General features: G+C 51.3%; 1 protein-coding gene and 1 long non-coding RNA gene across 6 annotated transcripts; one reads left to right on the plus strand and one right to left on the minus strand.

Moving 5' to 3' along the window:
* Positions 1-312: 312 nt before the first annotated feature.
* Positions 313-13,901, minus strand: LOC125701880 (AT-rich interactive domain-containing protein 1A-like). Its single transcript, XM_048964435.1, has 9 exons — positions 13,694-13,901; positions 6,401-6,450; positions 6,249-6,354; positions 4,639-4,858; positions 4,254-4,399; positions 4,079-4,170; positions 2,711-3,035; positions 2,227-2,357; positions 313-1,584 (listed from the first exon to the last, which is right to left on the minus strand). Exons 1-9 carry the CDS (start codon positions 13,899-13,901, stop codon positions 313-315), a joined length of 2,550 nt encoding a protein of 849 aa, XP_048820392.1.
* A 219-nt stretch (positions 13,902-14,120) lies between these two features.
* On the plus strand, positions 14,121-26,663 carry LOC125701776 (uncharacterized). Of its 5 annotated transcripts, none has more exons than XR_007380355.1 (4): positions 14,121-14,629; positions 16,351-23,139; positions 25,004-25,105; positions 26,089-26,663. It is a non-coding gene; the product is annotated as an uncharacterized LOC125701776 (long non-coding RNA). The 5 variants fall into 5 exon arrangements; XR_007380356.1 differs by having other exon boundaries at positions 16,351-23,129; XR_007380357.1 differs by having other exon boundaries at positions 16,351-16,428; positions 17,500-25,105.
* Positions 26,664-26,741: the final 78 nt, after the last annotated feature.

A 26,741-nucleotide genomic window follows, 5' to 3' on the forward strand; every position in this document is an offset into this window, starting at 1 on the left:
GTGGGGAAAGGGGGACAAGTTGTTCTCCCCACATGCACAGTAGAAGACAGTAACTTTGGCTAAAATAAAATTTGAAAGTCCTCAGTATAGAAAGAATTTTGTCTCTTTTAATTAGGGATTTGGGACAAATTTGAAGAAATTTGAAGGAGAAGGGGAAAGGAAATGGGAACATCATCCTCCAAGGGAGAAGCAGGACAGCACTGGGCAGGCAGTGGATTCCCGAGGTGGCTGTGCATAAATAAAGGGCAACCGTCGGCTTCTCAGTTCTCCGCTCACGCACGCTCACACAGGGTGAGCTGCACACTGCAGCTGTCAGGGCCGGGCAATGAAGAACAGCACGTCGCAGATAACCTGGGAGACCAAGGAATCCACCGCGGGCGACACGGAGATGTCCAACAGTCGCGACTCGTGCAGCATGAACTGCGAGCGGCTCTCGCCCACCTCAGCCAGGGCGAGCAGCGCCCGAGCCGCTCGGTGCATCATGTCCATGCTTGGCGGCTCGCAGGGCGCGTTCTGCTCGGGCACTGGGCCGGCCTGGCTCTGCTGGCACCGCGTGGCGGCCAGGCCGTCCTCCAAGAAGCCCAGCAAGTCGCCGACGCTCCTCTCCTGTGAGGCAATCGCCCTCGCTGCCAGGCTGTCCCCCTGTGCCAAGGCGGCCAGTAGGACCACCGCCATCTCTCGGCACACCGGGCTCTCTTTGTTGCGGAGGAAACGCAGCAGTGTGCTGTACAGCATCTCCAAGTGGCTGATGGGGGGAGCCGCGAGGATCAAATCCACGTTGGTGTCCCGGGTGCTCAGTTTGCTGAGCGTTTCCAAAGCCAGGCTCCGAGGGGAGAGGATGGCATTCGACCCCAGCGCTGGAAAAGGGTCCTGGGCCTCTGCTGATGGACACACTGCCCAGTGGAGGAGTCCGTCCAGGATGGGCAAGCAGAGGCTTTCTGGGAGAGGGGACAGGTCCAGCTGGCCAGAAATGTTGGCCAGCGTCACCAGTGTGTTCTCACGCAGTTCCTGCAGGCAGTCCTGCCACCACTCTTCCTGGTCACAGCTCAGCCCCTGGTCCTGCTCCAGCTCCTCTCTCTCCAAGCTCAGGGCTGCCTGCTTGCGCTCTGGGTGCTCATGGTGTAAGAGCAGCAGTTTCCCCAGGATCAGCAGCAGCCCGGCGTGTTTGCACATCTCGGCGTCATTGCCCGGCACAAACGACAAGCTCCTGATGATGTTGGAGACACAGATGCAGCGCTTCGCCACAGAGTCCTGCCAGTCGTGGGTGAGGCAGAGCGGTGCCTCGTCTCTGCTGCGAGGCTCATCCTCCAGAATTGCTGAGGAGCTGTCAGATGGAGGAGCCTGCCCTTCCCGAGCATTTCCATTGCTCTCAGCCGCGGAGCGCTCTCTCTTGCTCTCCAAGTGGGTCTGGATGTGCTCAGTGGTATCTCCACCGCCAAGCTGCCAGAGCAGGCGGGCACTCTCCAAACCACAGAGTGATCTTTGCCCCGGGCAAATACCCAACTCATATTCCTCCAGGATTCCAAAGACCTCGATCAGACAGCACCGGAAATACTCCACCAGGACTTCCAGCAGGCCTGGCAGCTATGGGAGAGGAGAAAAACGGGAGGGGAAGGGAGGAAAGATGGATCAGTGACCACAAAATAACTGAGGTTGCTGTGAGCAATTGGACAACCTCTGCATAAAGGGCAGAGATCTTGAGGAGCTGCTTATTAATGGAATCTTTTCATTCTGGCAATAAGCTCTTTGCAAAAGAGAGCTTTCTGTCCGCTCAGAACAGAAACAAGGGTCCCTGAATGTCAGGATCCAGCCAGCTCGTACCTGTGTAAACACGCACGCTCTCGGTTTTTGTCTCCTCTCTGAGTAACGCTCAGGAGAGAGGCAATGCTAAGCAGAGCAGCCTCTAAAGTATAGTGGAACAGTTTTTACAACAGCCTTGCAGGCACGACGCAAATCATGGAGATAAGCTGCACCTTCTAGAGGCACCCAAGCCATGCTGCACGCTGACCTGTGCGAAAAGACGGAGCTGTTGCACCAGGAGAGGCAAGCAGCCTTCAGCCCTTCACAGCTCTCTGCTGCAAAGCCCCTCTTGGCCTCCCCACCACGGTTCCCTTTCTGCGTTAGAGGCAACACGTCCCACCAGAAAGGAGAGACCACGCACTTGCACACCAACCACATGGAAATCCACAGCTCAGCGAGCACTCAGTGCTGAGCATCTGCACCCACCTGTCTGAGGTCAAAGGACGTGACGCTGCTGTCATCGTGGAGCAGGACAGTTACGGTATCTAAGGCCCACGTGCTTTCAGCGAGCAGCCCAGACTTCAGAGACATCATCACCCTCCAGGCTGCAGGAGTTCCTGGAACATAAACACGTCATACTTCCAGACCCTGGACTTCAAAACCGAAAAGGAGGGACTGGATACTGCTTTTTTGTCTCACACAGAGCACAGCCTGCTTAAGGTGTTGCACAGACCCCATGCAAAAGCAGTCTCCACACAGACAGTGCCCAACACAAACGTTATACCCAGTCCTTCTGGGTCCCTTCACCCTTGCGTTATCACAGAACGACAGAACGTCCCAACTAACTTGGCAAAGGATACCTCTTGCAAAGGTGGCAGAGCCCTTCCAATTGGCAGCACTGTACCAAAGGGGGATGGCAACACCCAGCCTCTCGATGGGTGCAGGCAGAAAAGCAGGAGTTTCCTCTTACCAACATCTGCTGCTGTCAGCCGCCTCCTTTTCTGTAACACCGCCTTGGCAGCTTCCACCGATCCCGGAGGGAAGGAGACGGCTCGTCGCTTCCTGGCAGACCGTTCTGCTGCCGGTGCCACGTGCGCAGCGGGGATCGGCGGTCCTGCCTTCTTTCCCCTCCCTGGCTGCGGGGATGCAGATTTGCTGGGAGCGGTGCGATTCTCCAGAGCTCTGGGCTGCTGCTGCAGCTGCCCCTGCCTGGCGCTGCACTGGACGCTGTGCATCCCTGCTTTGAGCCGCTTGGCAGGTGGGGTGCAGCTGCTGTCCATCGGTCGCCTGGGATTCTAGATGGAAAGTAAAGGCATCGGCAACATGAGGTCATCGAGCCAGAAACGGGCAACACAGACTCAGTGGGGAGAAACGCTCAGCGCCAGAGGACACTTCCTCTCGGGCTCACCACCCAGCTCACAGGGTTCAGTGATCTCGCTGGCCGTAGCAGAGGAACTGGACTGATTGAAGGAAACACATCAGGACTGAGGAGCACAAAAACACCTGGATCACATCCCAGATGGCTTCAAAGAGCAGTCACACCTCAAGGTTCTGCTGTTACATTCAGATTCTGCTGGACCCACACTTGTCTCAGATCAGGTTCATGTCAGTTTAAAAGACAACTACAACTCAACAAAGGTACCAGGGAACCAGCTGCTACTCGCAGAACATGCATTTCTAAAAAGGAAAAGCTTTCACCAAGAAAACCTCATGGAGACGTTGCAGAGCCACCTCTTTGAGAGACCTCCTGTGGCCTCATTTGCTCCATATGTCAGGAAACGCCTCAGCCAGCTGCACATGGCATTCCCCAGGGCTGCAGCACGACGTAGATTTTGGCACAGTCTCTACTTTTCTGAGACCACGTCTGATTCGAGCAACAGTCTCATTAGCTATGGACTGCATTTGGAGACTTGGAGAGACCGACCGACCCACCAGGAGCATCTGATCCGGTCCATTCGCTCCAACTAATAACGGCAAGGCCGGCCCAGCGTTGACTTGGGGACAAACCGATCTCTGCAGAGGGATGGGGAGGACAGTGCTGCATCCCGGCTGCTCACACCTGGCAGGAGATGCCAGCATATGCCACTCTCCAAAAGAGAAAACATCCCAACAGACGATATCCCACTCACTGGCCACGCTGCTGATGTAACACTGTGTTCACACTGAGCAGCAAGATCACATCCTGCACAAACAGCCACGCTAATGGCAGCTCTGCTCGCAGTAGAAGGCAAGTCACATTGGGTTTCTCTCGGGTGCTGCACTCACTACTAGATACATACACTGTGTCATTTACAAACAAACAAACAAACAAAAGTTTTACCTTTGACTGGAGTTATGCTTTTTGGGTCTCTTCTCCCTTCTTTCTTCTTTTAGTTGCAGGAGTTAATTTGACATCCGCCCGACCCATCACTTCAGGACTTGCTGCCACCCCTAGGAAGTCACAGGAATTTGTGACATTGCTTTTCAATCCATGCCGTGAAGTCTTCAAAGCCCAGCACTCAGCCCAGCCTTACCTGCAGAGCCGTTAGCCATGTTCCCACCCATGGGATAAGGTGGGCCCTGGTGGTTGATCACACTAGCCATGCTGCTAGTTCCCTGTCCGTAAGGAGGTCCAGTGCCCAGCATTCCCCCTTGGTTCACACTGGGATAACCGGGTGGCCTGGAGAAGGCAAGGAAAAAACAGGCGTTCACTCCAAATAAAGATGCTTTGATTGGTGTTTGGGCCTCTTCTGTTACCAGTGAAGGGAGAGGAAAAAGCCTTCCAGAAGGCAAATCTTTAAGGAAGTGTACGTTGACTATCAACCCAGCTTTGGGCTACTGCAGCCATGGCTTTCAAAGCCAGCTACAACAGAGGGAATGGATTGATACGTTGAGACCAAGGGAATGTTCGAGCCTCACCAGTTCTGGATGGCGCTGGCAGCAGCACACACGGCGGCTGCTCCTTGTGCTCTGTGAGCCATGCCACCTGCTGGGGGGCGCATCCCTGCCCCCAGCTGAGGAGGAACGCTGCCATGCAACTGGCTCCCTGCTGCCGCTGGGTTCATGCTTTCTCCCAGTCCTGCGCTGCAGAAGTTGGTGCCGGGCAGAGCGCTGCAGTTGGGCCACACGGGATAAGCTCCTAGAGGGGTGGCAAGAGGGGAAGACGGCATCGTTCCACTGGTTTGTTCATGAACCGCCATACAGACCTCCTGTCAGCAGATACTTAAAGGTCACTCACAGAGAAGAGGGAGAGACTTAGGACCTGTGCTAAAAGTCAAAGCGTCTGGATAGGAGCCATGTAATTGCGTTTTGACACAGCTGAGTAACAACACCGAGTCTAAAGCTGTCTGGCACTCTCCCAAACTTCAGCCAACCACACTGAGCTATACAGTACAGCACAGGATGTAAAAAAGCCTCTAAACCCTTTCCAAAACATAGAACGTGTGATTTCCTTTCCCTGCATAGCGAAATGGCTCTTTAACACACTGGAGGTGCTGCCTGTATCTTTCTAAGTGAGAAGGAGAGATGCAATGGTTAAAAGTACAGCCAGCCCTGAGAGCAATGTCGTTCATGACTCCCAGCATAATACACAGAGCACAGGTTGTTCCAGCTCACGAGGAGTGGACTGTTTTGCATTGCCCGTGCAAGAAGTGAAGAAGAATCAAATCAAAATGCTTTCTCCAAAGACAAGACGTTGCCTCCGACTGAGGCCTTTCCCATTTGCTGCACGCAGCTCCCCCTTGAGAAGCTGCCCATGCTTCACCTTGAGGGCTGTGCTGCCTGGCCTGGGGTCTGTGGCTTCCCGTGCAGTTCTGCTGATATGGCCCCACTGCAGCGTGCATCTGTCCTCCAGAAGGCAGATGGAGAAATAAGGCTGAGCTGGACTGGGGAGAGCTGTGCTGCAGCATTTGAGCATTCCTCTGCAAGTAACCTGGTCACCCAGGGAGAGGAGCAGGCAGTGAGTGAAGGACCCAGAGGTGCCACTGGACATGCGTGTCTTTAGCAACAACAGCCCACAGGGCCCACTAACAGAACCCTTCCAGCACCATTCCAGGCACATTTTGCAGTTGTTGCTAGTAGGGTGCCAGCATTACCCACTAAGATAACAGATTCCATTTCCTCTTTCACCCAAGGAACATACCTTCAGCCACCAAGGCTGAAACTCTGGGCTCATTTTCCCTTACCATCACACAGGGAAATGCCACCCAACAGTGTCACAGCCACCCCTCATTGGGAAGCTTAAGGTCACGGAGCTTGGAAAACCAGCAGTCATAGGAAAGTCTTGCAGAAGCCAGAGGAAACATCTTACAAGCCCAACTACTGGCCTGCATCGAACACTCAGAGGCCGAAGGACTGGCAACAGTCAAACGTGGTGCGAGGCGCCAGAACGCTTGCAGCAAACAGCGCTGGCACAGCCTCCAGGTGCTATCTCAGCACAGAATGCACGTCATCAGGCCGGGCACTTCTCAGTTACGCACCTAGCTTCACAAACAGATTTGTACCATGAGCTCCAAACCCAACTCACATACCTGGGTCTTGCACAAAGCCTGACTGGTTGATGGAAGGATGCAGGATGCTGTTCCACTGCACACCGGGCGCTTGGGGCGGCACCGGATTGCCTGCACCAGACGGGTCCTGCAACACCGAGAGACAGATGAGCCACAAAGGAGACTCGCCTTACTGTCAGTAACGTGCTATCCAGCAGTGCCATGCTGCTGAGAGGTGTGATTCCTGCGTATGGGAGGAGAGAAGCGCAGAGTGCAGTGCTGTTCTCCACCTACCAAGTCATTTTCTCAGGATGCCAAACACCCAGGCACAGAGTGCTTTTCTAACTAAACCCTTCCAAAGGACACCTTCCAAATCTGATATCTACATTGATTGTGCCAGAAACGACACAACATGGTACCCAAAGGAGGGGGCAGGGGAGTTCATCCACCTCAGGGCTGGAAGTCCTGGCAATACTGGCTCAATGGAGCCTGTTAGATCATGCTGGAAACAGCAAGGTTTCTCTTCCGTGACAAGGGGAACGACCACTGCACACTGCATGCCACCAACACCAGGCTTGGAGCTCTGCACCACATCCTCCAGGTGCACAGAGACAGCACCAAAGCTGCTGAGATGGGCACAGATGTGACAGAGAGCTCCAGGCACCGCCGCCTTTCTGCTTAGGGCTTCACTTCCCTCACACTGCTTCCCCAACGGGAACCACAGGGCTTGGACTTGGGGAACAAAGCTTAAGCTGCAAAAAAATCCCCAAAACATCCAGTTCTAACTCCCTCCAAACACAAAGTGCTTATCTGCGATCTCCCAAGTTTGTTCTTGCTGACAAAATGCATCAGAGCAGACTCTTGCCGTCTCTGAGCCAACGCAGCTCACCGAAGGCACACTGCCAAGGGCCCACATGCCTGCAGACCTCATCTACCACCCGCTCCGCTTCACCTGCCATGCTCCAAAACCCCGACCAAAACCGTCAGCGCTTGACAGCACCAACAGAATACCCACTGGGTATCAGATCCAGACAGGAACAGTCCAAGGGACGAACATCTTTCAGCTCCCTCTGTTCTCCCACAGTCGGGTACCGACTAGAGGATAACAGGTCCTTCTTTACTGGCGGTCACTCTCCGAGCACCTATCGGCTGCACAAGAGCCAAAGGGCAGCAGGAGGAGGGGACGTGTGCAGATGGCCACTGCACTACTAACACCTCTCTCCACACCTACAGCACTCCGAACTTCCAGTGATGTCACAAGCAGAGGCACAGATCCCAGAGCCCGTGTCACACAGCAGGGTGGGGTCCACACCAAAAAGGCCGATTTTTAAGGTGTCACTTCACCTGTTATTCATTCTCACTTCATACATGTGCGCCAACTGCACTCCTCCCCTTTCTCAACCTACCCAAGACAACTAAGACCCCAGCCACAGAACCATCTAGTGTGGTTCTGGAGTGGTCCTGTTGCATCCTGCCGCAGGCCAGGAAGTACAGGGGTGAACGTACCCTCACTCCACCATAAAAGGCCACCACATGATCTGCCCCTGGTGAAGCCATGCTGGCTGTCTCCAATCACCTCTTTGTCTCGCATGTGCCTTAACATAGCTTCTAGGAGGATCTGCTCCATGATCTTCCCAGGCACAGAGGTGAGGCTCACCAGCCTGCACTTCCCTGGGTCTTCCTTTCTCCCTTCCTTAAAAATGGGATTCTTCAAAAACGTTTCCCTTTTTCCAGTCACTGGGGACTTCACCAGACAGCCATGATTTTTCAAATATGATGGAGAGCAGCTCGGCAACCACATCTCTTTCAGAACCCTGGGATGGATATCATCCGGCTCCATGGACTTAAACACGTTGAATTGCATGAGGAGGACTTGGACTTGTTTCACTGTTACAGTGGGACACAAACCCCTCCCCACACCCTCATCTGGAGGCTCCCGGTCTCGGCAGACACGGGAAGCCTGATTACCTGTGAAGACTGAGGCAAAGCACTCATGGAGCACCTCAGCTTTTTCTATGTCTGACGAAGCCAGCTCCCCATAGCCTTTCTTCAGAGAGGGAACACTCTCCTTGGCCTGCCTCTTTCTTCCCATGTACCTGCAGAACCCCTTCTTGTTATCTTTCACATCCCTCACCAAGTTCAGTTCCATCTGCGCCTTGGCTTTCCTAATCCTATCTCTACACACACGCACAGCAGCCCTGTATTCCTCCCAGGATACACAACCCTGCTTCCACTCTCTGTGCGTTTCCCTCTTTTCCCACAGTTTAAGCTGCAGGTCCTTGCACAGCCACCACGGTCGCCTGCCTCCCCTGCTCCATTTCCTCTGCTGGGGGATGGAGAGCCATTGCACTCTCAGAGGGGTGTCCTTAAAGAGCTGCCAGCTCTGCTCTGTGCCCATGCCCTTAAGGACACATTTCCCAGGGGATCCCACTCAGCAGTTCCTTGAGCAGTTGGAAGTTTGCTCTCCTAAAGCACAAGGTCCTAACCCTGCTTTTTGGCAGGCCCGCGTTCCTCCAGATCACAAACTCCACCAAGGCACGGTCTCTACAGCCCGGGCTGCCTCCAATCTTAACCTCTTTGATGTTCTCCTCTGCATTAGTGAGCACCAGATCCAGTAAGGCTTCACCTCAGGTTGGTCCATCCACTACCTGGACCAGGAAGTTGTCCTCAACAGACTCTCCAGGAATCTCCTGCATTGTCTGCCACGCGCCGCGCTGCCCTCCCAGCAGGCATCCGGGGGGTTGAAATCCCCCATCAGGACAAGAGCCCGCGAGCACGACACCTCCTGCAGCTGAAGCAAGAAGGTCTCATCAACAGGCTCCTCCTGATAGGGTGGCCTATAGCGGACCCCAACCACTGCATGCCCTCGGCTGGACCAATCCTTGATTTTTACCCACAAGCTCTCGACCCGATCCTGGCTGTTCCTCAGACGCAGCCCTTCACAATCCAGCTACTTCCTAACATACAGGGCAACTCCGCCACCCCTCCTACCCTGTCCATCCCTTCTGAAAAGCCTGTAGTCCTCAATCAGGGTATTCCAATCATGGCATTCATCCCACCATGTTTCTGTAATAGCAATTAGGCCATGCTTTCCCAATTGTGCCACAGTTTCTAACTCCTCCTGTTGATTTCCCCATGTGAGCTGCAAGCAGTCCAGGAGACTCCCAGAGCCCACTGACAAGAACTTCCTGGCCCAGGTATCAGACAAACTGACCAGAGGAGAAGGGTTACTAGGCCAGGAGCTCACAGATTCAGAAGAGATCAATAAAGATATTAAGATTAAAGGCAGGTTGGGCTGCAGCTACCATGCCCTGGTCATATCTGTGACCCGAAGGAATATGTGCCTGGCAAAGAGCAGTCAGGACCCTGACCTTCAGCAGAGCAAACTTCAGGCTGCTTAGGGAGTTGCTGTACGAGATCCCCTGGGAAGTTGTCCTTAGGGACAAGGAACGGAGCAGAGCTGGCAGCTCTTTCAGGATGCTCTCTTTCTGAGGGCACAAGAGCTCTGCAACCTCCGGAATAAGAAATCAAGTAGAGGAGGCAGGAAACTGGCATGGCTGGGCAATTACCTGCTGGTCAGACTGAGGGAAAGAAGGAATTACAGGCAGTGGAAGCTGGGCTGGGTGGCCTTGGATGAACACAGAGGCTCTGTCACACACTGCCCGCACTGACTCGACTCTCCCACTGCAGACACTGATCACCGTGATGAGATCCTCTCTCAGCCTTCTCTTCTCCAGACTGAACAGCCCCAGCTCTCCCAGTTTCTCCTCGCAGGGGAGATGCTCCAAGCCCATTATCACCTTTGCGGCCCTCCATTGGACTCTCTCCAGCAGTTCCCTCTCTCTTGCGCACGGAGGAGCCCAGAACCGGACATCGCACTGCAGCTGCGGCCTCACCAGAGGACAGCAGAGGGGAGGACGGCCTCCCTCCACCTGCCAGCCACGCTCTGCAATGCACCCTAGGATCCCATTGGCCTTCTTGGCCACCAGGGCACGCTGCTGGCTCACGGCCAACCTGTTGTCCACCAGGACCCCCAGGTCCTTCTCCACAGAGCTCCAGCCCCTGACTGTGCTCTTGCACGCAGTCCTTATTCCCCAGCTGCAAGACTCTACACTTGCTCTTGCTGATCTTCATCAGGTTCAACTTCAATCAATTTCCAGAAGAAATGGCTTAATATATCTTAATATATCTTCATTCAGAATAGCGTTGTCCTGATGAAAAAACATGTGTTTTCGTTGTGTCTTTGATCACAAAAAGTCAGTACGGATTTTAGAAAAAAGTCTGTCTTGTTAATAATCAAATGTTAGTTTCTTAATGAGAGAGTCAAGGATGCCAAAGCACGTGCCAAAGCAACAGAAATGTTTTTGTAATACTGTGCAAGTCCCAAGGCTTTTGAATTCTTCTTTTGAATTCTCAGAAAGCATTCTGAGCAGTTTGGCCAACTTAGCAAAAATGAACAGACTGCCACCAGGAAAGCTGGGTAGTCCTTTGACAGAAAAGGTCTTTGGCAAATGTTCTAATTTTATAAAAACACAATTTACCCTAACAAATCTGAAAGAACATTCACAGCTGCCTGTAAAAACAATTCGTAGAGCAACTGATAAATTTCCAACCAACTCCACGACGAGGCTGTTAAGTTCAGCCCACAAATATTTAGCAGTCATAACAGACCAGAATTAAAACACTAAAACGCTACATCCCATTTCCATGGTGATAGCAGAGCAGCAACCATCATTTATACGGACTTAGTCTTTACTTATGTAAAAAAATCTACAACTAATCTAGTGTAAGATAAAGTATGTGAGAAATTCATAAATCATTTCCACATTCAGGATGCAAATCTGGAACATACAGCAAGTGAGTGAGCCTGGTGGAATGCTATTTAACCAAGCTGTAAGGAAAATCTTGAAGATGAATGACATTCATAGCGGAAAACACAAAAGGTTGGTACTCTCAGCTTCCTCCAGACTTGCTAAAAAAGAGAGAAAGTGACAAAGAGGAGACCAAGATCAGGGGATGTGCTTAAATCCTAGCAGCAATTGCAGCACTGCATACAGCCCGCAGTTCAGGTAACAGGCTGAAGAGCTACACAGCGCAGTGTGAAAGCTGAATCTTCAAGTGCTTTTCTGCTCCCCACAGAACAGCAAAATGTGGAGCCAATAACTTTTGTGAAGCTCATCTGAATATGTGTCCCATCTGATGCCACTGGCTTCAGCAGAGCTGACTGCTTCAGTGAGCCAAACCAATTCAATTATTTGATATGGAAGCGCTTCAGTTCTGCTTACTATTTTCAGGAGCTGTACAGATGCCAGCATGGACAAAAACATACTTATTTCCGGGAATCCCAAGCATGTCAATACTTTCCCAACAGAACCTCGCAGGTTTCCCACACAATACATCACAAGGAGGTCCTGCCCCCTAAAACTACAGCACGTGACTTCCCGACCAAACTTCACACTGCTAAGAAGTGCCAGAACTCCATTCTGTCACAGAACTAAGGTGAGTTACAAATTTGGTTAATGCCCTCTATCTATTCATATGCGCTTTTTCTCCAGTCTGCTCAGTTTTATACTTAACATCCCCAGCTGCACTGAACTGTGGATGAGAATTTAAACCTTAGATGTTATTTTAACAAAATATGTCTCACCCTATAAGGCATCATAAGAAAAATTAGAAAAGAGAAATAAGCATGAAGGGCAATGAACTCTTACCCATCATGAGCAGAGGGTGAGAAATCTTACTCAGAATCCACAACGACAAACGATACTTCCATGCTGATTGCATTCCATGCCACAGAACGGCCAAAAGCTCCATCAGCCAAGCACTGGCAGAAAACAAAAGTACACATTTTTAGCATTTCATCATGAATTAAAAGTATAGACTCAGTTTACTATTAAAAGGGAAAAAAAAATCACTATACACATATACATTAGTCTCCAAGTTGCCAGGCATCAGTTGTCAATGGAGAAAAGCCACATTTGACATCTGCTTCTATAGCAGAGTCCATCTGGCTTTTAAAAGTTATTCTCTTGAGGATAAAGACGTTCCAGTGCTTTGTCCTTACGAAGCACTTCATGATACGCATCGAATTTGGCAGCCAGCAGAAGAGAAGACCTCCTAAGGGAGGCCTTCAGTATCTCAAGGGGGGCTGCAGAAAGCAAGGGACAGATCTTTAGATTGGACATAAGGATGAAGTCCGTTACAATAAGCGTGGCACTGGAACAGGGACACTGAGGGCCCCTGGGGCTCTCCAGAGCCCTGAGCACTGGGCGTCAGGGCCTGGGGATGGATGGGATGGAGGGCACCATCCCCCACCCCTTTCCAGGGGGACCACTGCCACCCCCAGACCTTCCCTCGTGCTCTGTGGTGCAGAGGAGGAGGGTCTCGAGCTGACTACGGATGGCCCAGGGTCACTGTGGAGGTGGGACAGGGGCTGTGGCTGCTGTCCCCAGGGGACCCACATCCTGCCCCGGGCTACTGCCAGCCCTCCTCCTGCCCAAAGTCCTGGGGCACAAACCCTGCACGGACAAGGCTTCTCCATGGTCAGTGACACCTTCCGACATCCTCTGCTGACCAATGGAGCCCTCTGAAGAAGAAGGAAGACCCTGATGATCGCTGACATCCTCCAGTGATCAATGAAGACCTCAGCAAAGCCACACTCTGTGTGTCTGCATCCTTGTCCCCATGCTCAGCAGGAACCGCTCACATCTGTCCCTGCCTGGCAGAGGCCACCCCTAGGTGCTTGAGGGGTCCCCAGCTCCGTGCCCCGCACTCCACGTCCTGCACCCGTGGATCTCTCCATCTCCTCTGTGCTGCCCCCTCCAAAATCCTAAAGGACGGAGCACCCCATGCCGCCTAGCAGCCCCAGTACCTGCCCTCTGCTCTCTCCCAATTCCTCCTTCCAGTTCCTGCCAAACCCTTCACCCTCTGTTCCACCTCCATGAGCACGATGTCCCCAGGTCACTCTCCTTTTACCCCCTCCCTTATCGCAGCCAATTGCCCCTCACTTGGATCTGCTTCAGCCCTCCTCCTTCAGTCCCACTTCCCCTCCATCACTACCCAACATGGAGTCCCCAAATCCCCTCTCTCAGGCACCTCAAATCTCCTCTCTGATGACCGATGACACCCTCTGTTGATTAATGAAGCCCTCTGAGCGTCAGTGAAGATCTCTGATGATCAGTGGAGCCCTCTGACAGCCAACAAAGCCTTCAGATGACCACTGACAATCTGATAGTAAACTGAGCCCCCGATGATCAGCGGGCTGCTGCTTCAAGTGCAGGAAAGGGAAGTGAAGGGAGAGAAAGAATATTTTGACATCATTTGGTTGAAAGCATCATGGTATAAAGACTTCTTAGGATTTAACCAAGCACAGAATTTGGAGAGAAGTGTGAGTGCATCACGCTTGAGTGTGCTGCCCGGTGCCCGGGACCGGCTGCCTGATTCTAATCCTCCTCCAAGAGGTTCGGCTGCTCCACAGCGATGCCGACCTGCTCCTCGTGGAGGTGCTGCTGTGCGGGCATTTGAACTCCGCTTGGGGTGGGCTGCATTGCCGTCCCACGCGTCCCCGCCCTCCTCGTCCTCTGCCCGCAGCCCCAGCCGGGGCCCGGCCGCCCCGGGGCCCTGGAAGTGGAGCGGGCGCACGGCGCGGGGCAGCGCCGCGGGCGGGCGAGCCGGGCCGGGCCGGGCCAGGGCCATGCGGGACGCGCGCGGAGATGACGCAATGACGGCGCGACCGCGGCCGGAACGGAGCCCGCTCGGAGCGCCCGCCCCAGCCGGCGGACTGACCAATGGCAGCGCGGAGGAGGGGGGGCGAGCGCGGGCTCTCCGCCAATGGCGGCCGCGGACAGGGGGTCGGTATGATGGCGGAGCCGCGGAGCTCCGCGCGGGGGAAGTGGTGCTTAGCCGCCCCGCCGCCCCGCCGCCCCGCCGCCCCACGTCGTCGCCGCCGCCGCCCGCCCCGTGCAGGTAGGTGCGGAGAGGACGGGGCCAGGCTGCACCCGGCGGTGCCCAGCAGCGGGACCGGAGGAACTGGGCACACGCTGCAGCGCAGCAGGTTTCCCCGCAGGGCTGCCACGGCCGCGCTGCTTCCCCGTTTTGGGTAACACTACTGGATATATATGGCTGGGCTAATGAATGTATCGAGACCCCACTGTGGCGCGCAAGGTAGGAGGAGCGATCCCCCTTGCACCCGGCGTGTGGCGCAGCGCTGAAAGAAAGACGTCTCTGCTCTCCTAACCTGACGTGGGTTCAAGAGTTTGATTCCGCAGATCAGTTGGGCACCCCAGATGGGACACTCTCTGTTCGGCTGCAGGACCAGTTGAGGAGGGAGACGCCTTTGGCGCGCCCCGAGAATTCTTGGAAGGACTCCCCCTGCTCATCCGATCACTGCGGGGACAGACGGGGACCATCTGGAAGCGGACCAGGTACGTTTAAAGGGAAGGCTCCGTAAAGGCGTACGCAGGAGCCGGGTACTCCGTCAGACGTGAGGGGCCGCCCCACGCGGGAGGGCTTTACCCTGAAGGTGGACTAGTGCAGGGGTGCGGGACGGGAAGGTAATGACCGGGAAGGACAGGTGCCTTGTAGCACTGTGTATGATTGCAGGGATTGTGGGTTCGAGCCCCACCTCTGGCTAGCACTTGTAAGCTAGGCTCGCGCTTGGGCACTGGTAATCACGAGTTCATAACCATCTAGAACTCATGTCAATTCCAGGGATTGTGGGTTAGAGTCCCACCCCGAGTTAGTGAGGTACAGTGCTGACAGCTGTCAAGTGATAACCTGCATCATTGCAGCCGCGGCAGTAGGAATAATGATCTGCGCTGTTGTTGCCATCTGCTGCAAATGTCCAGCGCTGTGTGTTTGAACAACTGCTATTGGTATATTTGGGATTTTAATTTGAGGAAGCTACTGAGTTTAACTTTTTTTTTTTAAATGAGCATATTTGTAGGAGAATTCAGGATCTCTCCTGAAGTGCATGTATTGTGCATGTATTTGATGTGATAAATCTTAAGCCCTGACTTGAGCCCTTTTTGCTCATCTGTGTACAGATGCACTATTTTAGGCCAGCCTCTGTTTTCTGTAAGACTCCGTTATTGAAGTGTATTTGCATGCTGTGGCTGTGAAGTTCAAGGTCCTGGCGACAGATTGCATTGAGGACCAGGTCAGAAGACATGGAAAATGGGGCCTTGTCAACTCCCTTGACTGCTTCTTAAAACGAGTCCTGGCAGATGGCTGCTTAGAGCTGTATTCTCTGCTTTATTGATGTGCACATAAAAGACTGGTGCTGCAGCTGACTGCAGGTCCTGTTATTCCATCCCCACAAAAGATATTCTGAGAATCTGTGTTTTTCTGTTCCTATTATTAGTGTTACTTCATTATTAGGATGATGGCTTATTGAGGAACGTAGACTGCTCTGAAAGGAATGCCTCCTATTTATTTCCACAGAAATGACAATGGATACATAGGGCGAGTTCTCAGCTACAAAGCTGTTTTTCAACATGGTCACCACCATTAACTATCGTTTTGTTGATTTTTGTTTTTTTCCTCCAGTGTTGAGTGAGAGCCTGCGTGCTGTGCTTGTTTAAAAAGAAATCATAATAATTAAAATAAATCCGTTTGCTGTCTGGGTGGCTTGTCTTGCATTGCTGCTGCCACTGCTGAAACACACCACCTCTGCTTCACTGTGCTCACCTCCACGTGTTGGGCTTCATAAATGTTCTGCAGGCATTGATGGATGTCAGCGGTGCGATTTTTTCAGTGTGGAGGAGTTCAGGGACACCCTGTGTTCCATGAGCACTTCCATGTCAGGTGCTGTGCTGTCATTCTGGCCCTCTGCTGCCGTCTGTGGCATGGCTGCAAAATGTAACTGAGTGCTGACAGGAAGGTTCAGCCTCTGCTGTCATCTCACCAGCGTCCACCTGTGATGTTGTGGGCTGGCTTTATAGGACAGGAGGCATTACTTTTGGATCAGCCCTTGTATAGTTATGAAAAATTAAGGTTTATAATGGTTGGCTGAGTAAATTGGTGGCTGCTAATGAGATCCACAACTACAGGATAACAGTAGTTAGACACTGACAGCTTTCAAGGTCAGTTTAAATTATGTGGCTGTGTTGGGTTATTTTTTATTTAATGTTGTGTTTCAATGCAGTATTTCCTGAAAACTCCTCAGGTGTGGCATTCCGAATCTGCAAACTCTGGTATTCATGAGCAACTCCATCCTGTAAAGGTAAGTGGATTAGTTCTCATACTCGATTGTAAAAGTGCTGTTAAGAACTGGTATTGCAAAAAAGAAGCCTTCTTTTGTTTTATAATATGGAATTACAAAGTCAGAAGTAGTATCCTGTATGTGGAAGTATTGTAAGGATGTTTTACTCGTCTCTTCTGAGAGGAACTTTGGGGTCTTTGGTGTGCATTCATAAAGTGCTGATTAGTCTGGATGCAGATTGTTTTGGAGGTCTCAAACACTGCAGCCTTTTAGCAGATACACGCTTTGAGAGTAGTGATTGACGTGGTTCCAGCATGACAGTGCAGCACATGGCTGTCCTTTTCCATCTTTGGGCCCACCTTACTGCCTTTCCAACCTGTGCACTGAATTGCAATGACATGCCAGTATCGGATCCGTCTGCACTGTGCTGAGCCTCACCTTACTCATACTCACCCACTGGACGTTACTCAGCTTTAGCAATCGTGTTTCTGCTACAGAAGGGCTTGCCAGATATCTGTAGTATTGATCCAGCCTGAAGGTGACAACCTTCCAACCTGCTGGTCTCTGCCCATGTTCTCTGTCACAACATCGGATGTGTGTGCTCGCTGGATGCACTGATAAGAAATGTTTTTGAGAAGAGAACCTCGTGCTTCCCAGAGCAGTAAGACTGTGAGGATTTGGGAGGCTCTTCACAAACCTGGTTAGAGTGTGCTTTCCCAGACGGTGTGCTGTTAAAGCAGCCCTTCTCAAAAGCAGAGCGTTGTGCCTGGTGTGACTTAAATCCCACCCACAGAGGAGCATTCCCTGCAGTCTCTGATCTCAGGTGTGTGTTTCTCCCACTGCTGGAACTGCTGGACTTTCACGCCTTCACTGTGTGTGTTTGGGTCTCTTTATTAGCTCTGTTTGTCCTACTGGCTGTATGCAAACGTATTGGGAGGAAATGAAAAGATCTTTGAAAATAGCTCGGAGATATTAACCTGAGGCAAGAAGGTGAATTTTACTGCCTTAAATTAGGCTGCAGAGGATGTCCTTGAACTCAGAAGCTTGGGCTTTGTTGTAGCTTGATATTTACTGCTTGAACTTTAACTCTAGGACTGGAGGGGGAGCTTTTCTTCACACCTTGCTGTGTATGAAATCTACACTTGAACTGCACTTGAGACGGGCAGAAATGTAGCTGAGCAGAGCCTCCAACAGCTCAGCCCTTTCCTTCAGACTATGAAGATGGCTTTAATATTCATAAGTCAGGAATCTCGTGTCAAGACTTAATTCTGGTATGGACACAGCCTCGCTGTGGGAGACGTGGCAGGTGTGGTCTTTGAGTCACCACAGGTGTGGGACATGTGAAGTAATCTGGACATGTTTCAATTTCTGTGTATTTTTCCCCGTTTCTCTGATCATTTCTCTGTATTGCTGCATCTGGCAGGGATTGCTGTCCTGGCCCAGAGCTCTGTTCCCTCATGGGCTGCACTTGTTTTGCTATCCCACCATTTGGGTTGCACAGGCCATCCACGTCCAGTGTTCCCATCCTCCTGGGCCTTCACACACATGGCAGTTAGCAAGAAAGAGCAAAGTTGTTCAACCTTGTCCTAAAGTTATCAATCTGTTCATCCAACCTGTGCATTGGTCACAGTGGCAACGTGCCGTTAGCAGTGCCATCACTGCACTCAGGTCACAAGCTCTGACAGCAGGCACTGGGGATAATTTCAGGTGAGGCTGTTCTTCACATCCAGGCTCACAGATGGTATCTTTTTCCAAATGGACCGTGGTGGTAGGCGGGTAAATCCAGTCATGCAGGATCTGCAAAATAAAATTATATACTATGTACATAGTTCTCCAGAGCGGTGGTGATCTGAGATGGATCTCCTGTTCTCATAACTGTTTTTAAAACTGGCAGTACCAGCAACTGTGCTGTTCTGTCATGGGGTTGAATTAAATCTTGGTTTAATTAAATCTTGTTCACTGCTGTTGAACAGAATTTGATTCATCCTTGATAATCTGCATCCATTACTCCTCTCGTGACATGAGTTTTCTTCCTCCAAAACGCAAGGGAATCTTTTCCTTTCCCTGTTTTTGCCAGAAGCTCCAGTTGGCACGTGCCCCATTTACAGACATGTTTAACTCTGTTTCTGCTTTTTGCATGGGCCCTAAGTCTGAGGCCCTTTGAAGAGCCTTTGTTGCTAATTCAAAGGCAACCTGCTGTTCGTTTCCCTTTCCAACTCTTCCTTGTCACTTTGTATATAAACAGGGTTAAAATTTGTCCTAGGTACGGAACGTGCTGTCTCCAAAAAACCAAACAGCCCAATACACTGCTGCGCCTCGTTCTTATTACAGGGTACTGCAAAGTCTAAAATGTTTTGTCGAACTTTGGGTAGTATTCCCCAATGCCCCAAATGCCTCTGAATTCCTAAAAATGTCACTGTTTGAATTTCAGTAGGATGAATTTCCCAGCCTTTCTGTTTCATCTGATCCACAACCAATTCCAGCATTTGTTGCACCTCTTCCTCCGTTTCCCTGAGTCAGGACGTCATCTACGTAATGAACTGTTTGCACTTGAGGAGGCAGTTTGGTGTCTTGCAGATGTTCAGCCACAGTTCTGTGGCAGATGGTTGGGCTGTGCAGCCATCCCTAAGGCAATCTACAGACAGGATCTTGTCACCTCTGCCACGGGAAGGCGTTCCTCTGCAATCAGGATCATGAAGAAGCTAGCATTACCAAACTCAATTACAGCATGCCCTGTTCTGAATGGTTCTGAGCTTTTTCTGTTAAAGCAACACTACCTGCTGCAGCCGCTGTGCGAGGCGGGGTGAGCTTGTTTAATTCCTCCCACAACCCACCGCTTTTTGACAGGCCATATTGGATTGTTCCGAGCTGTAGTAGCTGACTTAAAACTCCTGCACCCAATAAATCATTAATTGTCCTTGATATCTCTTCATGCTTCCCCCCCCCCCCAGGTCCTGTACTGTTTCATTGTCACTACTTCAGTTGCAGCAGGAATCTGCACAGCAGGCATTGTTACTTTTCCCACTGAAATTGTCAGAGCACAAATGCAATTCCTTATTCCAAATTGGGGCTGAGCACTGGGGAGATTCAGTGTTAGTCATTTTAGAATGCCCATCCCTGCGATGTATTCTGGGGCGGGGGCAGTCATCACAGGATGCAGTCGTTGTGGGAGGTTTCCTATTCTCATTTCTATTTATGTTTGTACAGCTTCAGTTTGTTTCCCTCCCAGCCCTATAATAACTACCAGTTGTCCTTCACGTTTCTTGGGGTTCCCATATGTTAAGGAGGCCTCTGCTCCGGGGTCATTTAAGGCTCTTACAGTTTGCGAGGACCCGTTTTTCCAAAATATTTGGAGCTCCACGAGGGGTTGTTGGTCCTGCACCCGTTGCATTGGAGCTTGGCCATCATTTCATTCTTGTCTTTACATGGAGCTGCTTCCCTAACCTCCTTCCAAGGATACAAACTGGAACATGGTTCCCAATCCTTCTCCCCCAGAGCAGCTGATCCTCCCACGTTGGGCCCTGTGAGCAGATGAGAGTCCCATTGAGGCTCTCAAGGGAGTGCAGTAGCTGGAATTGTTCCTGGGCTGTTTGCTTTAGAATGTGGCACTTTCTTGCTTGGTTTTTTAACCCCTCTCAGTTTGTGTATCCTCTGTAATTCAGGAATTGGAAAACCACGCATCTTACTGTGAGGCATCCTGTCTTGTAATAAAGCTGTAAACACTTATTTCAAGGAATCCTATTTTCACTGCCTTTCTGCTTTTCCCTCTTGTCAATTCTCCCCTGCCATCTCCTGCTTTCCCCTGCCCCATTGGCTCTGCTCCTCTTACCTGTATACTTTCTTCTCTTCTGCCCTCTCTGTCAGGGCAGTCCTGCCCTTCTCTGGCAGGACGAGTGATAGGGACAGGGGCAGGAGAGGTCAGCAGGAGAGGGAAAAGAGAGGGACGGGCAGTGATAGGAGGATAAAGAAAAGGGTGGGGGTAGGTGTGGAGGCAGTGGTAGGGTCGGGGTAGGGACAGGAACACAGGCAAGGTGAGGTGGAGGATCAGGGACAAGACAAGAACAGGAATGGGCTAAACGGAATGGGAGCAGAACAGGGCCTGGTCAGGGCTACATCAGAGGCAGGAGAGGGACTCAAAAGGGGCAGGACTGGAGATGGGCACTGCTGGGACTGCTGACACTTTGTGGTGGTGAGGATGAAGGGATGCCTGCTGCATTTCCTGGCTCGTGAGAAGTAGAAGATGGTGGGGATTTCTCTCTTTTTATTTATTTTCTCCAAATAGCTTATTCATTGCATTGAATAGTGACTTAGCATAATTAATGTAAACGTTCAACTTGTCAACTTGTTCTCTGTGAGTGTGGAGCATGGATGGACTTGCTGTGCTTTGTGTGCATATTGCCTGTAGATCTGGAGGTGGGGAAGCTGCTCCAGTGACTGCAGAAGGAGCTCTAGCTGCACTGTGCCTGGTTACAAGTCAGCATCGTAGTCTTGGTATGTCTGACTTGACTGGTTAAAGGTGACACATTGGCACAGCTCTGCTGGGTTTAATGGTGACACACTGGCACAGCTGTGCTGGGCTTAATGGTAACACATTGGCACAGCTTTGCTGGGTTTAATGGTGGCACATTGGCACAGCTCTGCTGGGCTTAATGGTGGCACATGGAACAGCTCTGCTGGGTTTAATGGTGGCACATGGAACAGCTCTGCTGACTTTGATGGTGACACATTGGCACAGCTCTGCTGGGCTTGATGGTGGCACATAGGCACAGCTCTGCTGGGTTTAATGGTCACACATTGGCACAGCTCTGCTGGCTTTGACGGTGACACATTGGCTCAGCTCTGCTGGGCTTGATGGTGACACATTGGCACAGCTCTGCTGGACTTGATGGTGGCACATAGGCACAGCTCTGCTGGGTTTAATGGTCACACATTGGCACAGCTCTGCTGGCTTTGATGGTGGCACATTGGCACAGTGTTACGGAGTTGACCAGATCAATCTATGTCCGTGACAGGGGCAACAGGCCGCTGCCCTCCCCCCCCCCCCCACCCCAGTCCCACAAAAAATGGGAAGGAAGGAGGGAAGGGAGGAAAAGAGCAGCGGCAGCAATCTATGGAGGAAAACTTATTTTACTATAATATCGGAATACAAGATAACACAATATATACAATTTAATTGAAATTGAGATTAATAAATCAGACAAGATAAGAGAGAGAGTTCCCGGGACCGAGTCAAACCTGAAAAGCTTGGAACGGCCAGGAAAGCACCTCCAGCACCCACTGCAAGGCAGCAAGAGAGCGCCCCCCCCCACCCGGAAGGGCCAGATCCCGTGACTTCTGTAATGTACAGGGATAGGTACTTGGAATTGGGGCAGTGACACTTTAATGCCCCGTACACTACATGATGTTCTGATGTGGAATACTGAAACCCAAAAACAAAAAAGCATAGAACCATGACAATGGTAAATTCTGGGATACATAACTTCTATTTTAACAGCTTGCATTCTGTATCATTGTTCCTTTTATGAGTAATTTCTTGTTCCCGCAACTGATAAGTGATGATTGTAGCCATGCTGCTAAATATGTTGGAGTTGGTGCCAAAAGGGCATGAGAGAGTGCTGCTGTTGTATTCAATTAATTTTAATGAGACCTGGGAGCAAACCTGCTGAAGGACTTACAGAACTGTCTCAAGTAGACAATACTGGGGCTTGGAAGACTAGGAATTTGTTTCTGCAGTCCTGGTTAAATTATTTGAAACAGCAGCGCTTCAAACACTGATTGCATGAAAACAAACACGTTTTTTAGTCTATCTTATAATTTAGAAACTACAAAACTTGAAGACAATGCTAGGTGTTTTCAGGTTGACTCCTCCCCATGCATACACTGCCATGTGTTTTGGTGATCTCGTTGTCACAGTTCATAAATACTGAGGCTGGATGGAAAACCAGGCTGCAGTAATTATTTGAAAAGATAAAGGCAGTGTAGCTTAGTAATAAGACTTGAGTACAGTTCTTGTTAAGAACTGTCTTATTAAGAACTTATTAAGAACTGCCTCCCAAATGGCCTGCATGGGAAAAAAGTCTGACGGCGTTTACAGAAGGCACGTATTTTCCCTTCCACAGCCTTAACTTTTCCACATTGTGTCACATCTCTTCTTGACACTGTTACGCATGCTGCCTCTGAAGTTGTTGCAAATAGTAAATGGGAATCCATCAGTGCAAGCAGGTGGCTTTTTCTTTACAATCATCCAGTGTTCAGAGAATGCAGACAAGTTGTTTGGTGAATAACTTTTCTTTGTAATGTCAAAGCTGGGCAGCTGATAGCAGTTCTTGGACTGAAGCATTTTTACAGAGTGCAGCTAAGCTGCCTTTTGTGTGTGAAGTAGAAAATGTGGCTACGTGTGCCTGACTTCAAACCACCACCTTTTGCACATTTACTTTTGTGACTTACAAATTCTGAAATAGGTTTCCAATGAGGAGAGAAACACTAAGTAAAGATTTTTCTTTCCTTCTGACATGTCTTGCATGAGGAAGTGTGAATGGTTCTGCATCCACGTCCACAGAGAACGGTGGGGCCAGTGCAGTTCACTGGCAGCTGCAAAACGTCTTCAGAACCAAGCCCTGAGGGGGCAGCAGCACAACAACAGCTCCTGCAGCTGCTGCGCTCAGCACATCCACACCAAGACAAGAGCAGCCAGCAAGTCCTCCAACTCGGGCATAACTATGGTCAGCCAAGGTCCTCTTCCACCCGGCTATGAGCTGAATGAATTTCCTGCTGCCTTTTCTGTTCTCTTATTTTAAGCACACCAAAATACACGTCACATCTGTCTTTCGCTGCGTAACAGAAATTGCCAAAAGCTTTTAAAGTGGGGGTTTTCTAAACTGTTTGACCTAGTAGACCTTCAAGTATGTGTGTGTGTGTGTGTGTGTGTGTGGTTTAATCAAGAAAGGAATTAAATTTTAAGGAGTTATGATGCTTGCTGTGAACTGCTAAGTCAGTGAGACGACTTGCTGTCCTCAAATGAGAAAGAAGTCAAACAGTAAGGAAGTGGTATAAATAAGCAGAAGGAAAGTCACTGTGGCAGAACATAATCTGCTGTGTGGCTTTAAATGTCACAGTTCATACACTGCACCTCCTGAGAGCAGGGTGGGCGCAGACATTTCATACCCACATGGAATTTGTCCGATGATTGGTCTGTTGCCTCAAAGATATGAAATAATATCTTACAATAAATTAAATCTTATTATAAATAATATCTTAACTTTGAGAAATAGAAATGTTTCTGTACTCTGAGTGAGGGAAAGCAAGAGCTTCCTAATGTGAGTGGCACAATAGGTGAGTTAAGTGTGGCTGCAGTTAAAGCAGCAGGTAGTGGAGGCTTGGATTCCCGTGCCTACAGGATAACTGTGACAGCAATTCTGAAAACATCAGTTGTTGCTTCACCACTTTTATTTCATTAGAAATGGGAAATCACTGCGCGTTTCCCTCCGTGTTGCATTTGATGCAAACACAGGAGTAAGGCAGCGTCCCAAACGCTGCATGTTCAGGAAATGCAACGTCAGTGCCCTGGTGATGAACTGCCTGTATGTGATGTGCAGAGGGCGAAGGAGGCTGCGGTCCCTTTCCTTGGCTTCGGCTCCTCTGTGCCCTGTTGCTGGCCGCAGAGAAGGGCTGCCCGCTGGGCACACGGAGTCCCGTGCCCTGCAGCCCCCTCCTCATCCCATGCGGAACGCCACTCCCAGCAGCAGCACAGGTGCCATTATGGAACCTTCCCCATGTCACAGCCGTCACCTTGGTCACTGCCGCCCCACCCGGCGCACTCGTCTCTGAGAGTGCTGGGCAGGTGGCAGCCATGTCCAGCACGAAGAGAGCGAGAGTGGAAGAGAGCGTAGTTATAAATGGGAAGAGGGAGCTGGGGGCCCCAGAACCGAAGAGGAGGAGGGGGCCCACCATGACCATCAGGCAGCGGAGGGAGAGGAGGAAGGGAGCCCGGTTCCATCGCGCCCGGGCCAGCGCTGTGAGCGACCATGGGGAGCCCATGGAGGTGGATCCGCCTCCAGAGGAGCCCATGGAGGTGGATCCGCCTGCGGCACAGCTGGCCTGGCACCACACCACCGTGCCAGGCCCTGTGTTGGCGCGCTCACAGCTCCGCCATCGCTGGTCCGGGCGCTCGGCTCCTTACCCGCTGCGCAGCCCCCGCCCCCAGCATTAGCTGGGTGGCATTGCTGACATCTGCTCTTCCTCCACCTTGTTGCTCCTCTGCAGTTCTGTGGGCCCCCGGTTCCATCTTCCCCCCGTAGGAGTTAGGTGCCACTTCTGAGCTTTGTTGTTGATTTTAGTGTTAGCTTAGTTTTAGTGTTGAGTTCAGTTTTAGTGTTAGTCATAGGTTACTGTTAGGAGTTTAGAGTTAGGCATAGGTTACTGTTAGGAGTGTAGAGTTAGGCATAGGTTGCTGCTGCCAACTGGCAGTAAATGCTGCTGACTCGGTAAGCCCTCCCCGAGTTCTCATGCAGAGAAATGAGTGCGACTGCCCTGAGAAGGGAGGTTTGAGGACGTCTGCAATGAATTGAATATCCGTCTTGTGACTTTTCTGTTGCAGAACATCAAGGAATGTGAGTGGCTGAGAAATGGAGTTGGGACTCAGGGGAGCAATTGAGCAATGGGTGCCTGTGTCACAACCTTCCTGAGCAGCCCTTGCAAGGTAGGTGTGCCTTACTGTGAGTGTGCACTAAGGCACTGCTGTTCACAGCTGGTGGCACTGTCTGCAGCAGGTCTGCTTTCTGTTAAGCTTTGCCCTTCTTTTGTGTCCACCTGTCCTTTTCAGCTCCTGCTCCCCTCGCCTGCAAGTGGAGCAATGCTCAAGTTTGAGGAATCTTTTCCTCGGCAGGCGGTAAAAGACGATGCAGCTGCAAGTTTCGTGTCCTTCATTGTTATTGGGTCAGTAGACCAAGGAGGTGTTCAGAACAGCTCTCTAAGTCAGCCTGTAACAACAGTGTGCATGAGAGAATAATGACTCCTTCTCCCCTCTTGTAGAAAGCAGCCTCCTTGAGAGTAGGAGAGCAGCAGGCTGCCTGCTGTGTGGCTGCTGAAGGGCATTTCTCCCAGCTGAGATCCCCGAGCCCACGCTGGCAGAGAACGTGCTGCGCCGTGGTCTCTTCTGTGGAGCCACTTGGCAGCTGCTCTGTGCGCTGGCTGTAATCGTGCCAGTTTCCAGGTGCCATAAGCCAGTAAGTCGTGCTCTCTGAGGCTGATAGAAAGGCACAGGCAATGGGCAGGGAGGGAACAATCTGTAGCTGTGGCCTACGGTGGCGTGCCTGGCACTGCTGAGAGTGCCGTCGTTTGTCCTGCCCTTCCTTCCATGTGCGCGTGTTCCTGATGCACGCCAGGAGCCTTGGGGTGCAAGCTCATCTGCTGCTGCTGCTGCTGTGCTGTGTGTGCTGCCAGGCAGTGTCCAAGCCCTGTGCAGGCGCTGCCTTGCAGGAGATGGCTTTGGGTTCCAGTTCGTATGGGACTTTGGGGAAGGAGATAGAGGTGGAGTTTCTGGCGTGCCCTGATGGCAGGAAGGTGGTTTCCAGTGCTGGCAGCCAAAGCTGCCTGGGCGGGTGACTTGAGCTACCCAAGCGAGCTGTCAGCCACTTGTTACCTGTGAAGGTTCCCTGACCGTTTCTGCCTTGATTCTTGTAGGACTGGCACAGTCTTGGGACTCCGTCTGGCGAGACAGTGAAGAAAGCCAAGACAAGTGCTGCTGTGCTGAGGAAGAAAGCCCAGAAGGAGAGCAAAAAGAACCGAGAAGGGCTTGAGCGAGAAGGCCCACAGGACACTCGAATCAGCTGGAATGCTTCCTCAGAGGTGGCACCAAAGGCAGTGGACTGAGTCAGCATCCAGTTTTCTGGCATGGCTGTGCTTTCCCTGTCACAGACAGTGCTGCAGAACTGAGGCACCTGGAAGGGAAGGGCTTGTGCTGCATTCCAAGCAAAGAGGGCTTGCCAGAGGCAGGTCTTCATCTATGGCAAGAGATGGAGAGGCTGTGTTCCTTCAGGCTGCGTCTCTTCAGGGCCAGGGCCAGTCTAGTGTGAGATTGAAGTACGGCTAGCTGGGCCTGGAGGGAGAGGAGCTGACGTAGCCATAGGATCAGGCTTCTTGTGTCTGCCTGGAGGCTGAATGACTCATTACTAAGCAGAAACCCTGGACGCTGGGGTTTCATTTTGGGCTGTGTTGATAAATACAACCCAGAGCCTTTTGTATTGAATAAAAGCAAAACCAACTTTTTAAACACGGTGCTGCCTCTTTCTGTAGCTGGTCAAAAGGTCCCGTGCTTGGGCTGGCAGTCGCGGGGC

The sequence above is a fragment of the Lagopus muta genome, chromosome 17 (assembly GCF_023343835.1).
Source record: "Lagopus muta isolate bLagMut1 chromosome 17, bLagMut1 primary, whole genome shotgun sequence".
Taxonomy (NCBI): domain Eukaryota; kingdom Metazoa; phylum Chordata; class Aves; order Galliformes; family Phasianidae; genus Lagopus; species Lagopus muta.

What these genes read in the sequence shown, in the direction of transcription:
- LOC125701880 (XM_048964435.1), bottom strand. Translation starts at nt 13,901, where the DNA reads ATGGCCCTGGCCCGGCCCGGCCCGGCTCGCCCGCCCGCGGCGCTGCCC. An exon ending in GCTGACAGCAGCAGATGTTG is followed by an intron (nt 2,358 to 2,710) that starts GTAAGAGGAAAC and finishes TTTATGTTCCAG; the next exon opens with GAACTCCTGCAGCCTGGAGG. An exon ending in CGTCCTTTGACCTCAGACAG is followed by an intron (nt 1,585 to 2,226) that starts GTGGGTGCAGAT and finishes CCTCTCCCATAG; the next exon opens with CTGCCAGGCCTGCTGGAAGT.